We start from the raw sequence: 13,899 nt of genomic DNA, 5'->3' as shown, positions 1-13,899 counted from the left end.
CCCTGCAGGCCTAATGCTTGTCACAGCCGAGCGATGTCTACAAAGCTTTGTTCAGACAGGACACCGCTAAGTCATCTGGATCCGTTCCACTTCTGCATGTACTTCTGTCCACTGGGTACAATTGTAGCAAATTCTCAGCTGTGAAAAGTAATGGGTCTGTGTGGCTTTTTTCCCAGGACAGAAACTTCATGAAGCAGATGGGTCTCCTTCTCAGACTCCATTCACATCTGGTTCCCATTAAAAACTGTGACGGATTGCAGGAATAGTCGCATGGCTGACGGCGCCCGATATACCCATTGACTTATGGGGCCTTCCAGGGGGTCCATCATCATTTCTGTTGTTTCGGCAAGAAGAATATTGGGTTTCTGGCAAAAGATTTTCCTCCTGCAATTCCTTGGCAGAAAATTTGCAGCGTATCTGCCACACGTGACGATACCCTAAAGCAGGGGTGGACAGAATCCGGACCGCAGATGCCAGCTGTCCTGGTCCCTGTGTGTCCAGATTTAATCCATATACAATTGAATGCAATGATGAAGCAGGGAGCCGTCAGCTCTTCACCATTGCCCTGCCATTGGTGCTTCAGCTCAGGAAAGCACGGTGAAGGGAGAAGACCTCATCGGGGAAACGTGGGATAGGTGAATATTCAAATTGGAGGAAATAAGAGACATCACTCTGTAGGGGCCACTTAAGGGAACAGCAAAGTGTTTGACGGACACTTAAAGGGCATCACTCTGTGAAGGGGGCATGTGAAGGAGTTCTCCAGGGCTTTAATTAAATTCTGATTGCAGGGCTGCTGAAACTCTTCCTTCCACAGAATATCAGAAAGATAGAATTTAGTTAAAGGGGTATTCCCATCTGAGACAATGGGGGCATATTGCTAGGATATGCCCCCATTGTCTGATAGGTGTGGGTTCCACCACTGGGACCTTCACCTACACCAAGAACGTTTCCCTGGGTCCGGCCACCACCATGCGCTCTTCTCATAGTACTGAATGGGAGCGCGCCGCGCCGCGCTTACGCGGCCACCACTCCCATTTATTTTTATCGGGCTGACACATATAGCTGAGCCAGCACTCGGCTATATTTGGCGGCCCCATAGAAATGAATGGATGGCGCATGCGTTGTGCACCCTCCACAACTTTTGGGGCTCTGTTCTCGGTGTAGGTGCGGGTCCCAGTGAGAAAACCCCTTTAAAGGGATATCGTACTATATGAGGGGCATTTCAAGTGTTGGGACCAAATGGGACATTGATGGCCTATCCTAGCAATATATCACCAATGTCAGATGGGTGAAGGAGAGCTCAGTTCATCACTTTGAAAGTTCTGAAAATGGCCAAGTAACCACGCACCCATAGCAGTGAATGGAGAGTGCACCGCGAAAGTACGGCCACCTCCCCATTCACCACTAGGGGAGTGCTGGAAACAACTGAGCTCAGCTATTTTCTTAGCTCCCATAATGGTGACTGAATGTTGGCCGCACACGCGAGGCTCCTCTCTGTTCACTTCAGGGGTGATATGCCATCAATGTCCCTGATGGGCCAACCCCTTTAAGGGGGTATCATGCTGTGTGTGGAGCACCAAAGGATCATTCCGCTGTGAGCAGGGCACTTAGCCTCTCCTCAGACAGTAATGATGCTCCTATCACTGAGGTATCACTATTATGGGTTAGCACTAGGGGGCATTCTTACTGTCTGGGGAGACACCATGGGGATGGGGTGGGGTTAAAGGAGTGACTTATTGTAAAATGCTAAGCACCACTGCTGTTGTCTATCCTTACATTTTTCCCCTCTGACCTTCACCCACTGGAAGACCCAGGTATGTGGTCCTTTACAAATAGTACTTGAGTGCCCCTGCCGTACATGGTTCCTGAGGGTAATCCAAAACTAAACTTTAACAGACACTTTAGAGCGGCTGGACCCACAGTGGGTTCATACTTACCTGGTCTCCGTCTCTAGGTTCTGGCTGCATCGCTCTATGGCCGCCTTCGCAGGTTCCGGGTCTCTGTGAATCTACAACCTGTTGAGCAGCGTCACTTGACTGCTGCAGCCTGTCACTGGCCTCAGCGGGGACCTGTCACCTGTGCGGTACATGACCCAGTGACGTCCAACATGGGTGACAGGTCACCGCTGAAGCGCCATGACACCCGTCAATGGGATGTTGGTTCCCAGAGACCCGGGACCTGAGAAGGCAGCCATTGAGCGGAGACCAGATAAGTATGAACCCCACTGTGGGTCCAGCCACTCAGAAGAGGTCTGTTAAAGTTTAGTGTTGGATAGACCCTTTAAAGAGGACCTGTCACCTCTCCTGACTTGCCTATTTTAATAGCTACATGCAGCGGGGTCCAGATAAGTGAAGAGGTCTTTCAAATTTTAGTGTTGGATAACACCTTTAAAATATAAGATATTGACAGATGAAGCCGTTTTCTTTTTGAATATTGAATGAGCAGAATTACGTGTAAAAGGTAAGTGTACGTAACAAACCATTGTATTAGTAAAATGTAATCGCATCATAATACAGGCGCGTTAAACATAGTATATATAATGTAAGTATAAAGTCAACATATTGAAATAAGTGTAAACTTATAACTCAAATGCCACACATCTTGTTTTTACATATTTAGGATAAAACTGCATAGCTGGAGAATATGATAGAGAAGATATAATATGGTGTTGATAGATACACATTTTTTAGTACAGGGAAAGAGACGTGTTTTACCTACGTGATGAGAAACTGCATTATGTACCTTAAAGGGGTTGTCTTGTTTTGAAAGTCCATTTTCTAAATTCACTCTTAATGAATGTTGGTTTCTGTTCAGGACTCTTCTCCATTAGTCAGAGTGTAGCATGGCTACAAAAGATCGGTTCTCACCCTGGAGGACCCAACACGCCTGCGCATTGCCTGGACTTCCCATGGAATTCAATAATAAAGCCTATGTAATACTTAATTTCCCCTGCAGGGGCACTGCAGGAAGGTTGAGCATTCCCTTATTGATTACAACTGATAGCTGGGAGGGGGGGGGGGGGGGGCTTTCAAAAAAAAATTGGAATATCCCAAGACGTTATCCCATTTACAGTCCATGTCTTCAAATTATTTAACCCACGCTGCAGAGTACTTGGTAACCCAGAGCTGTATTTAAAATTCTGCAGGTAGCTTTTGGAATCTGTCAACAGAATGTCGACAGACACACTGTTTTTTTGTGTGTCTGATATAGCTGTATATAAACTGTCAAATGTGTGTTGAAATAGGATACCCATCCAAAATTGCATTTCAAAGGGCCGTTTTTCCAAATTTATTTCACCCTGGGCAGAGCTTACAGTAATTTTCAGAGCGATGTGAAACATTCTGTAGATAATTAAAACTTAAGGGGTGTGAAGCCGGACACATTATGTGTCATGGAGATAACCATACTGTGACCATAAACACAGGGTGCAGGAGCTTTACATTCGTCAAAACTTGTAATGGTAAACCCCCCCCCCCCCCCAAAGGGCCAGTTTTGTGCTATATAGCATACCCTTCCCCCCCACAAAATTTTCAGGTTACAAATTAACCCTTACATTTTAGACAAGGCAATTAGGCCCCATCTACCACACCCATAGACCACCATTGTTCTTAATATGGACTTGTGATGGCCGAATAAAAATATCCATCACACGTTCCGTTTTTCGTGAGCATGTAGCCTTCCTCTACCATCTTAAAACCGCTGTCTCCTATATAATAGTAATTATGGTCACTGCAGCTACGGGGGGTGATTCCTGACTCCATATCCTTACATTGAGCTTTTCCCGCTGGCTATCCAGGTTATATAGATGCGGAGTACTCCTTAAATGCCTCTTACCCAGTTACCCAGGAACCTTGCTGAAGAATCTGTTTTGCAGATAGTGGAATGAGGGGATGAGTCGGAGCATGCTGACATTTTTCTGTCGTAGGAAAGCACACCAGAGCGTAGAGTGAAACATGACCCCCCACAGGCTTGTTTTAGCGTGCGCACCGCCATGTGCTATGATCCAAGCTTACTATGTAGATCGGTATAGTGAGTATATGGAGCCGTATGTATTTGGAATGGACTAGTAAGATAATGCAATGTGTATTAGGCCTTCAGTATGTGCACTGCTGGCTCAATTGCATCAATCCCCATAATTGTGTTATTCTATATATATTTTCAAGAACGAGACGTGGTAACTTCTGTATACTAAGCTATTTTACACAGCTTATATAATACATTGCAGTTATGGGGGGTTCTGAGTCTGATTTTGAAAACCCATTTTCCAAAATCCAATTAGGTTGTACACTGTTATATTATAGTTGTACACTGTTGTATTCTTCTAGAAACAGCGTCACACTTGTCCATGGGTTGTGTCCGGTATGTGAATGGGGTGAGCGGCAATACCACACACAGCCTGTGGATAGGTGTGGCACTGTCTTTTATTTTTTAAAGAAACCAACATTTTTCAAATCCTGTACAACCCCTGCAATCGATGGGTGTACCTCATTGAGAATCTCCAGCTGGACAACTCAGCATACCTGTACATAACAAGGAGAGCCCATTGATTTCAGTGGTCACCATGTAATACTAAATTTCTCCTGTAGTGGCGCTGTAGGATAATTGATTACTTGCTGCCAGCTTCCTATGCAGATTACAGCCAGGGGTTCCCTGTGCTTGTGGGACATCCTATGATAATTTTTTTTTTTTTGGGGGGGGGGACCTTTCCAACAACAGTGGACAACCCAGTGAAAAATAATTCTTAAGGAATTAAAATATTGTTTCCAAAGTCCATAGGTATAATCTTCTATGGCCAACGTTTTGCTTTCTTCATATGTCTGCTTGGATCGTCTGTCCTCTGATGGGCTTTGTTTGAGGGATTTCCAGTCCATTGGTTGTTACTGAATTGGAGATTGAACAAAAGCATAATATATATATATATATATATATAATATACCTACAGGATATATACAGGGGTGGATTGGCCATAGACCCTTCAGGGAAATTTCCAGGTGGGCCGATGTACAGAGGGCCACTAGCCCTCTTGATGGCCACAGGTCAGGTACGTAATGATCTGATGCTCAACGTCCACATGTGCCCTCCTGAACTCAACTGTATTACTGTCCTCATGATGGTGATACAGTTGAATACTGTGGTTGGGGTGGCAGTTGGGTCAATTTGGACCCACCTACAACATGGGGCCACTTTAAAGTTTTTTTCCAGGGCCACTTTAAGTTCCCAGTCCACCCCTGGATATATACATATTATACATACACATATATATATATATATATATATATATATATATATAAAATGGTGTAATATTTGTGCCTATGGGATAATGATCCTCCCCTACAGCCAGTGGGTGTTTAGAACAAGGACGTTGCCATAAAATGGAAACTCAAAACTGGAGCCGACTGGTGATATCCAAGCATAAATTTCTGTTCCGCGAGGCACTGACGGATTAGAACATCTGTCCGTTGTGGTTCTAGCCCATCTCTTCCGGCACTATGTTAAGGATGATATCTTCATTGCCCCGTCGTACCACAATGGATAGCGTTTCACTGATCTTCACGGCTTCGCTCACGTCTTCTGTGGTGCTCACTGTTCTCCCATTAATGCTGATGATGACATCATGGTCCTTCATACCAGCACTGCAGGGAACAATGATAAGCAGAGAGAAATATAATATTTTACGTATATATATATATATATATATATATATTCAATGCAAATTGCCTTGCCACCCATGGGTGCCAGTAGCCAGACCTACGGCGATCAGCTTTTGATGTGCTCCCTGGTGTTCAATGCAATCAATGGTCTCTTACCTTGCGGCTGCAGTTCCTGGGATGACCTCAAACACGTACACTCCTGCGTTAACATCAGGGAAATCTTTATCTCTCATCTTGAGTTCACGGATAAGACTGCAAAATTATACAATATTTTCCTTCAATTTCAATCACTGTGATCATTTCCTTCATAAGCTATGAATGAAACCTTTTTTGCACCTCTTACACGTTTAAAGGGATATTATGGTTACAGCAAGTTATCTTGATCCACTAGATTGGGGATAACGGTTATATCGGTAGAGTTCTACCTCAGGCACCCCCAACAATCAGAAGAATAGGGGTCCTGCACCCCATAGGAATGGATTGGAGAGGTGGTCAAGCATGTGCACTGCCACTTCATTCATCTGAAGTAAAGGCATGTCTGACCACCATACCATTTTTATGGGGCAACACACGGTTCTCAACCTGCTGTGAGACCCAGTGGTCTGGTCCCATCAATATAATAAATATCTTATATCCTGTGAATACAGGATAACTTGTCCCCAGTCTACTGCATATCTTACATATGCTAATGCACCTTGATTTTTATTTATCCATGGATAAGCCTCAGCTTCTAGATACATTTCTTGTCGCAGGTTATGTTGCTAGCTTGATTATGAAGTGATGCTACCAGGTAGTCGATGAAAATAGGCTTCTTATGGAAAGCCACAATTGTAATTAAAGTAACCAATGGCATCAGTCCCTGCCGGTGAGTAATTTAGAACAGGAGCTCAAGACTCCTTGGCCCTGATGCAAATATGTGGTACACAAGGTTCCTTTGGGCCTTTCATCTTCCACGGCCCATATGCAACTGCAAACTCCTCACCTCTTACAGCTACACAATTAAAACAAGCGTGCTTTGATGCTTGAAATGCATTAAACATCAGAATGAGAAGATGAAAAGTATCTTAGGCCATTTCTAAGTGAAAATACAGTATGAACAAAAGGTCTAAACCTGAAGGATGAAAGTAAGATGAGAAAAATGTGGAATGTAACTGCCGTTGATGAGGATAACCAACGTAACATGAACATAGAGAGTAAAAGATCAGTAGATCAAAGACCATGGAGAAAAGAAGCAAGAGCAGAGAGCTGAAGAACCAGAAGAGTCTCATAAAAGGTGAAGAAAATGTCCATCACCTAGTTACAGATTTGGGAGAACCATGATATAGTATAAAATTGATTATGTCTTGTAAGTATGGCATTTTAAAACACTACCCTTAGACTTGAAAATGGTTGAGACTAAGCAACAAGATGTTGTTCTTTCATTTCCTGAAGATCTAGTGTGGGAAATTAACAGAGATGGTTCTTTCTGTAACATACTGGGGGTGGATTTGCTAACCCTTTCTAATTTTACATCTAAAGATGCTCAAAAACCAAGGGGTGACTGCTACAATAAAACTTAACTTTTTATAATGGGATAAATAAAATGAACCCAGATCAAATAACTTAGAATAGTCAACCCCTCTGATGAGCAGTGGTAAACCAGGTCATCGAGGGGCTGAGAACATCTATGAGGTTAACCATTCTATGTTATTTGATCTGGGTTCAACTACTATATTATCATTAAAAGTTACGTTTTATTATAGAAATCACCCCTTGATTTTTGTTTTAAATGTTGCTGGTGAAGTACCTCCATTGGGTTTCATCCTCTGTGGTTCCAGGTTGGATTACAGTATAATAAATGTGTTGCAAAACATATATACTAGCTTTTTTGGTGCAAATTAAGGTAATTGTAGCCGATCGGAAGCATGTAAAGGATGGCAGGGACCCTTCCTTACCTGATTTTGTGTAACTTTATTCCTTATCCCCTCTCATGCGATTGCTCATTTCGCCTTCACCTTTGTTTATTGCTGTGCTCAGCAAGCATATGAGAGCAGGGCTGCTGCAGGTGACCACTTTCTGGTTGCCAGGGAATTGTGATTTCCTGGTCACCATTCAGGAGATGCTTAGTGCCAGTGTATGTTCAGGCCAAACCTGATGCAGGCACAGAAGCGAGAGAGAAAGGGCCATAGCACTGTCGTAGGGGGGAGTCGAGAGGATTCTATAATTGGAGGTGGTGTCAGGAAGTGAGGTGAGTGCGGCTATGACCGGAGGGACCCGCTACCAGCGCTGTAAAGTATCAGGCTGAACCAACCCCTCTAGAGAAACTACACAGGCAGCAGGGAATTTCTTGGGAAGAGGTCAACAACAGAGGGGGCATCTGTTTGAAGAAAGTTGTGGAAAAACTCCTGAACCCACATATGGACAGAGAGGACTTCTTTCTTGAGGAAAGACTGAAAGTTACCCTCCTGTGAAGACCTCCCAGAACGTATGGGGATAATACCTGTTACTCTTCCTGAGTGCCCACAATCAACTTGGGTATAAGAATTACTTTTTCTAACCTTGGAAATGTTCTGCAGCTACCAATTAGGGTACGGCCGCACGGTCAGGTTTCCTGATGCAGTTTTGGAAGCCAAAATCAGAAGTGGATGATAAAAAGCGAGAAAGTATAAAGGACGGATTGGACTTCTCTTTTCTGAATTCACTCCTGGTTTTGGCTTCCAAAACTGCATGAGGAAACCTGACCATGTGGCCATACCCTTACTCCTACACTGTTCACGTGGTGCACTCATTTGTGTGGACTTGAACCGCAATCGTTATTGCCCTGGGATCATTCTCTTAGTTAGTATGTCTCATATAGTCAGCCATACATCTTGCTACTCTTGTGGCTTTAATGCCCCACTCTGCTGTTCTGGTACCTGGGCTCTGTCTCTGAGTGAGCTGTATACCTAGTCTCTGCACACACTGGAGCATTATTCACTGCCCACATCCTGTCTGGGTGGAATCTCCTTTCCTGGTCGACCTGATAAAGGATGTGGCACCCTCTGGTGGAGTTAGATGCTACAGCAGCACCTCAGTGTGTTATATGTCTTCTAGATGTATTTCATTCTATAAAGATCTCACAGACCAGGATACCTATGGTGTGTACACTGTATATGACAAATGATCTAAAAAATAAACTAAATTGTACCTGGAAGACAGCTGTAACATCCTCACCCCCATGTATTTCTTTCTTGAAATGGACTTTCCTGTAGAAAATGATTTAAGAAATTGTGTCAGCCTTTCACAGTCCTTTCCTATCTTATAAAACACCAAGAAAAGTACAATATCATCATATATAGTAACCAGACGATGCTGGGAGGCGTAGTGCTTTATGTATAGAGTATAATATAATTGTTTTATGGTCATGTCCAGGGGTCAGGACATGTTGGGAGGTGTAGTGCTCTGGGTATACCAGGATTGGTTATTGACTATATGTACTGGAATGGTCATGTTCGAAACAGTAGTGCTCTATATACAGTGGCCCCTATACATACAATAGTCATTTGTTCTGGGATAACCATTGTATGTTCAAGTCATAACTCTATGGAAAGCTGTTAATTGGTTCTGAAGCTTCAGAATTTTAACACAAAACAGGAGAAAAGGGAAGGTGGAAGGAAATAAAGCATAAAAATAACACAGACAAAGCAGGTTCTTACTTTAAGCAATTTTATCTGGTCTTAGCCTTTTGGCTGACACTGAAATGTGGGGCATTGGCTGTCACTGTTAGGGGGTATTGTGGCCGATCCTTATGGAGGGCAGAAGGTAGGGTTGCCAGTAAACCACCAGCCCAGGTGACAGCCCGACGGACAGACTGAGGTAGATCTGCATTTACAGATCTGCTCTGCTCGGCATGAGAACATGGGCTATGTGTGCACTTTGTGGGGGACACAGCAGGGGGCATTATATTGTATGAAGAGTAAAGCAGGAGGCATTATAGTGTGAGGGGCATAGCAGGAGGCATTATACTGTGTGAGGGGCACAGTGGGAGGTATTATACTGTATGAGGGGCACAGCATAGGGCATTATAGTGTGTGAGGGGCACAGCAGGAGGCTTTATACTGTGTGTGAGGGGCACAGCAGGAGGCTTTATACTGTGTGTGAGGGGCACAGCTTAGGGCATTATAGTGTGTGAGGGGCACAGCAGAGGGCATTATAGTGTGTGTGAGGGGCACAGCAGGAGGCATTATACTGTGTGAGGGGCACAGTGGGAGGTATTATACTGTATGAGGGGCACAGCATAGGGCATTATAGTGTGTGAGGGGCACAGCAGGAGGCTTTATACTGTGTGTGAGGGGCACAGCAGGAGGCTTTATACTGTGTGTGAGGGGCACAGCTTAGGGCATTATAGTGTGTGCGGGGCACAGCAGGAGGCTTTATACTGTGTGTGAGGGGCACAGCAGGAGGCTTTATACTGTGTGTGAGGGGCACAGCTTAGGGCATTATAGTGTGTGAGGGCACAGCAGGAGGCTTTATACTGTGTGTGAGGGGCACAGCAGGAGGCTTTATACTGTGTGTGAGGGGCACAGCTTAGGGCATTATAGTGTGTGAGGGACACAGCAGGGGGCATTATACTGTGTTTGAGGGGCACAGCAGGGGCATTATACTGTGTGAGGGGCACAGCAGGAGGCATTATAGTGTGTGTGAGGGGCACAGCAGAGGGCATTATAGTGTGTGTGAGGGGCACAGCAGGAGGCATTATACTGTGTGAGGGGCACAGCAGGGGGGCATTATACTGTGTGAGGGGCACAGCAGGAGGCATTATAGTGTGTGAGGGGCACAGCAGAGGGCATTATAGTGTGTGTGAGGGGCACAGCAGGAGGCTTTATACTGTGTGTGAGGGGCACAGCAGGAGGCTTTATACTGTGTGTGAGGGGCACAGCTTAGGGCATTATAGTGTGTGAGGGGCACAGCAGAGGGCATTATAGTGTGTGTGAGGGGCACAGCAGGAGGCATTATACTGTGTGAGGGGCACAGCAGGAGGCATTATAGTGTGTCTGAGGGGCACAGCAGGGGGCATTATACAGTGTGAGGGGCACAGCATAGGGCAATATTAAATTATAAACCATTCCAATGATTAAAATGCATTTTTAGGAAATAAAACCCTTACCCTTTAGCTGACGGTCATGTGATTCAGCCATGAATTGTCTTATTCTGTCGGAGGGAATAGCAAATGATATCCCTGCTGTCACCTTCAATGTGTTTATGCCAATGACCTCGCCATCCTATAAGAGGGAAAGCCAGAACACATTAGTCGTGGTCTGCAAAGGTGGTCATAAATTTTATATAGCTGTTGGCCAAATACTGGTTTGGCTATTTTTCCCAACCTCCCCCCTATACACATGCATGCTAGGATCATCTGAGCCTGCATGTGTTCTTATTAGGAGAGAGGAATATTCCTCCCATCATCTGCAGAAAGTCGGGACAACCCTGTGCCCTGTCCTGCTATAATCAGCCTGTTCTGCCGACATTAAGGGGGTTTTCTCAATACTGATGGCCTTTTCTCAACATAGGTCATCAAAATCTGATCAATGGGGTTCCAACTCCCGGCACCCCCGCCGACCAGCTGTATGAAGAGGCTGCAGTGCTCTTTAAGCTCTACGACCTCACAGCTCCCCAAGCACAGTGCCGTACATTGTATAGAGGCTGTGCTTGGTATTGTAGCCCAGGCCTATTCACTTGAATGGGACTGAACTGCACATAGGCCATGTAACCGATGAATGTGATGTCATTGGCCTAGGAAGAGGCCGTAGCACTCACCAGAGCACTATAGCCTCTTCACACAGTAATTGGCGAGAGTCAGACCCCCACGATCAGATATCGATCACCTATCCTAAGGATTGGCCATCAATGTCGAACTGACAGAAAACCCCTTTTGTCCAATTAGTATGGCCACCTTAAAGGGGTTGTCCAACTTCAGATTGATTATTAAATAGCGGGACCTACATATATACAGTTGCAAGAAAAAGTATGTGAACCCTTTGGAATTATATAGATTTCTGCACAAATTGGTCATAAAATGTGATCTGATCTTCATCTAAGTCACAACCATAGACAATCACAGTCTGCTTAAACTAATAACACACAAAGAATTAAATGTTACGGTGTTTTTATTGAACACACCATGTAAACATTCACAGTGCAGGTGGAAAAAGTATGTGAACCCTTGGATTTAATAACTGGTTGAACATCCTTTGGCAGCAATAACTTCAACCAAACGTTTCCTGTAGTTGCAGATCAGACGTGCACAACAGTCAGGAGTAATTCTTGACCATTCCTCTTTACAGAACTGTTTCAGTTCAGCAATATTCTTGGGATGTCTGGTGTGAATCGCTTTCTTTAGGTCATGCCACAGCATCTCAATCGGGTTGAGGTCAGGACTCTGACTGGGCCACTCCAGAAGTCGTATTTTCTTCTTTTTAAGCCATTCTGTTGTTGATTTACTTCTATGCTTTGGGTTGTTGTCCTGTTGCAACACCCATCTTCTGTTGAGCTTCAGCTGGTGGACAGATGGCCTTAAGTTCTCCTGCAAAATGTCTTGATAAACTTGGGAATTCATTTTTCCTTCGATGATAGCAATCCGTCCAGGCCCTGACGCAGCAAAGCAGCCCCAAACCATGATGCCCCCACCACCATACTTCACAGTTGGGATGAGGTTTTGATGTTGGTGTGCTGTGCCTCTTTTTCTCCACACATAGTGTTGTGTGTTTCTTCCAAACAACTCAACTTTCGTTTCATCTGTCCACAGAATATTTTGCCAGTACTGCTGTGGAACATCCTCGTATACAAACTGTAAATGTGCAGCAATGTTTTTTTTTGGACAGCAGTGGCTTCCTCTGTGGTATCCTCCTATGAAATCCATTCTTGTTTAGTGTTTTACGTATCGTAGATTCGCTAACAGGGATGTTAGCATATGCCAGAGACTTTTGTAAATCTTTAGCTGACACTCTAGGATTCTTCTTCACCTCATTGAGCAGTCTGTGCTGTGCTCTTGCAGTCATCTTTACAGGACGACCACTCCTAGGGAGAGTAGCAGCAGTGCTGAACTTTCTCCATTTATAGACAATTTGTCTTACCGTGGACTGATGAACAGCAAGGCTTTTGGAGATACTTTTATAACCCTTTCCAGCTTTATGCAAGTCAACAATTCTTAATCATAGGTCTTCTGAGAGCTCTTTTGTGCGAGGCATCATTCACATCAGGCAATGCTTCTTGTGAAAAGCAAACCCAGAACTGGTGTGTGTGTTTTATAGGGCAGCTGTAACCAACACCTCCAATCTCAACTCATTGATTGGACTCCAGGTTGGCTGACACCTCACTCCAATTAGCTCTTGGAGATGTCATTAGTTACATACTTTTTCCACCTGCACTGTAAATGTTTACATGGTGTGTTAAATAAAAACATGGTGACATTTAATTCTTTGTGTGTTATTAGTTTAAGCAGACTGTGATTGTCTATTGTTGTGACTTAGATGAAGATCAGATCACATTTTATGACCAATTTGTGCAGAAATCCATATCATTCCAAAGGGTTCACATACTTTTTCTTGCAACTGTACCTGCTTCCAACACCCAGTTCTTGGTCTGGGGATCCGCCGCTGTCTTCACTGCACTTTTGTGTACACATGTAAACTTCCAGCAGTGCTGTGTCTGCCAAGCGGCATGTGACCACAGTAATTAGTACATATTAGTAATATTTATAAAAATAAATAAAAAAGTTGTGTGGTTCAAGTAGTCCACAAAACATACAAAATAATTGGTATGATCTCCAACATTCGTGATCAATACAGGCCAAGACCGTAGCTTAAGTTCATAATGTGAGTGTTGAACCTGTCCCTCAGCGTCTGGATAGAAATCTCTAGGTAGTCCGCCGCCAAGATGAAATCTTCAAGCCCTTCATTAAATAAAATCTAAGACGTGTCCAACATTCAGGCCGTGAACAAGGTCTCGGGATGAGACCGAAACGTTGGCCTCAGCCTATTTCTGGATTGAAAAATAAATAAATAAATATAACTATTTACTAAATTCGAGTGCCGCGGTCCTATATATTATATATTGATTGACATTACAGCTGAGCACCGGAACCTAGTTACGGAGTGCCGTCCAAACAACCTGTTAACTTGCCACCTAGACAGTTTTCCCAATGGTTTCATAGTGCTTATACTTCTGCTAGCAGAGGCGTTAGCATCGCCATTCACAAACAACTTCCATTTAAACATGCTTCCACTGTGGC

At 44.1% G+C, this 13,899-nt stretch overlaps 1 protein-coding gene across 1 annotated transcript in view; it reads right to left on the bottom strand.

Moving 5' to 3' along the window:
• Nucleotides 1–5,301: 5,301 nt before the first annotated feature.
• The window catches only part of HTRA4 (HtrA serine peptidase 4), a 43,388-nt gene continuing 34,790 nt past the window's right edge, over nucleotides 5,302–13,899 (bottom strand). Inside the window, exons 6-9 of the mRNA XM_040414750.1 lie at nucleotides 10,777–10,891; nucleotides 8,818–8,875; nucleotides 5,808–5,903; nucleotides 5,302–5,633 (exon numbers count right to left, since the gene is read on the bottom strand). Coding sequence (XP_040270684.1) covers nucleotides 5,468–5,633; nucleotides 5,808–5,903; nucleotides 8,818–8,875; nucleotides 10,777–10,891 — 435 coding nt within the window. The 3' untranslated portion in view covers nucleotides 5,302–5,467. The remainder of the gene's footprint in view (nucleotides 5,634–5,807; nucleotides 5,904–8,817; nucleotides 8,876–10,776; nucleotides 10,892–13,899) is intronic.

This window comes from Bufo bufo, chromosome 1, assembly GCF_905171765.1.
Source record: "Bufo bufo chromosome 1, aBufBuf1.1, whole genome shotgun sequence".
Taxonomy (NCBI): domain Eukaryota; kingdom Metazoa; phylum Chordata; class Amphibia; order Anura; family Bufonidae; genus Bufo; species Bufo bufo.
This window is presented reverse-complemented; position numbering and strand designations above follow the sequence as displayed.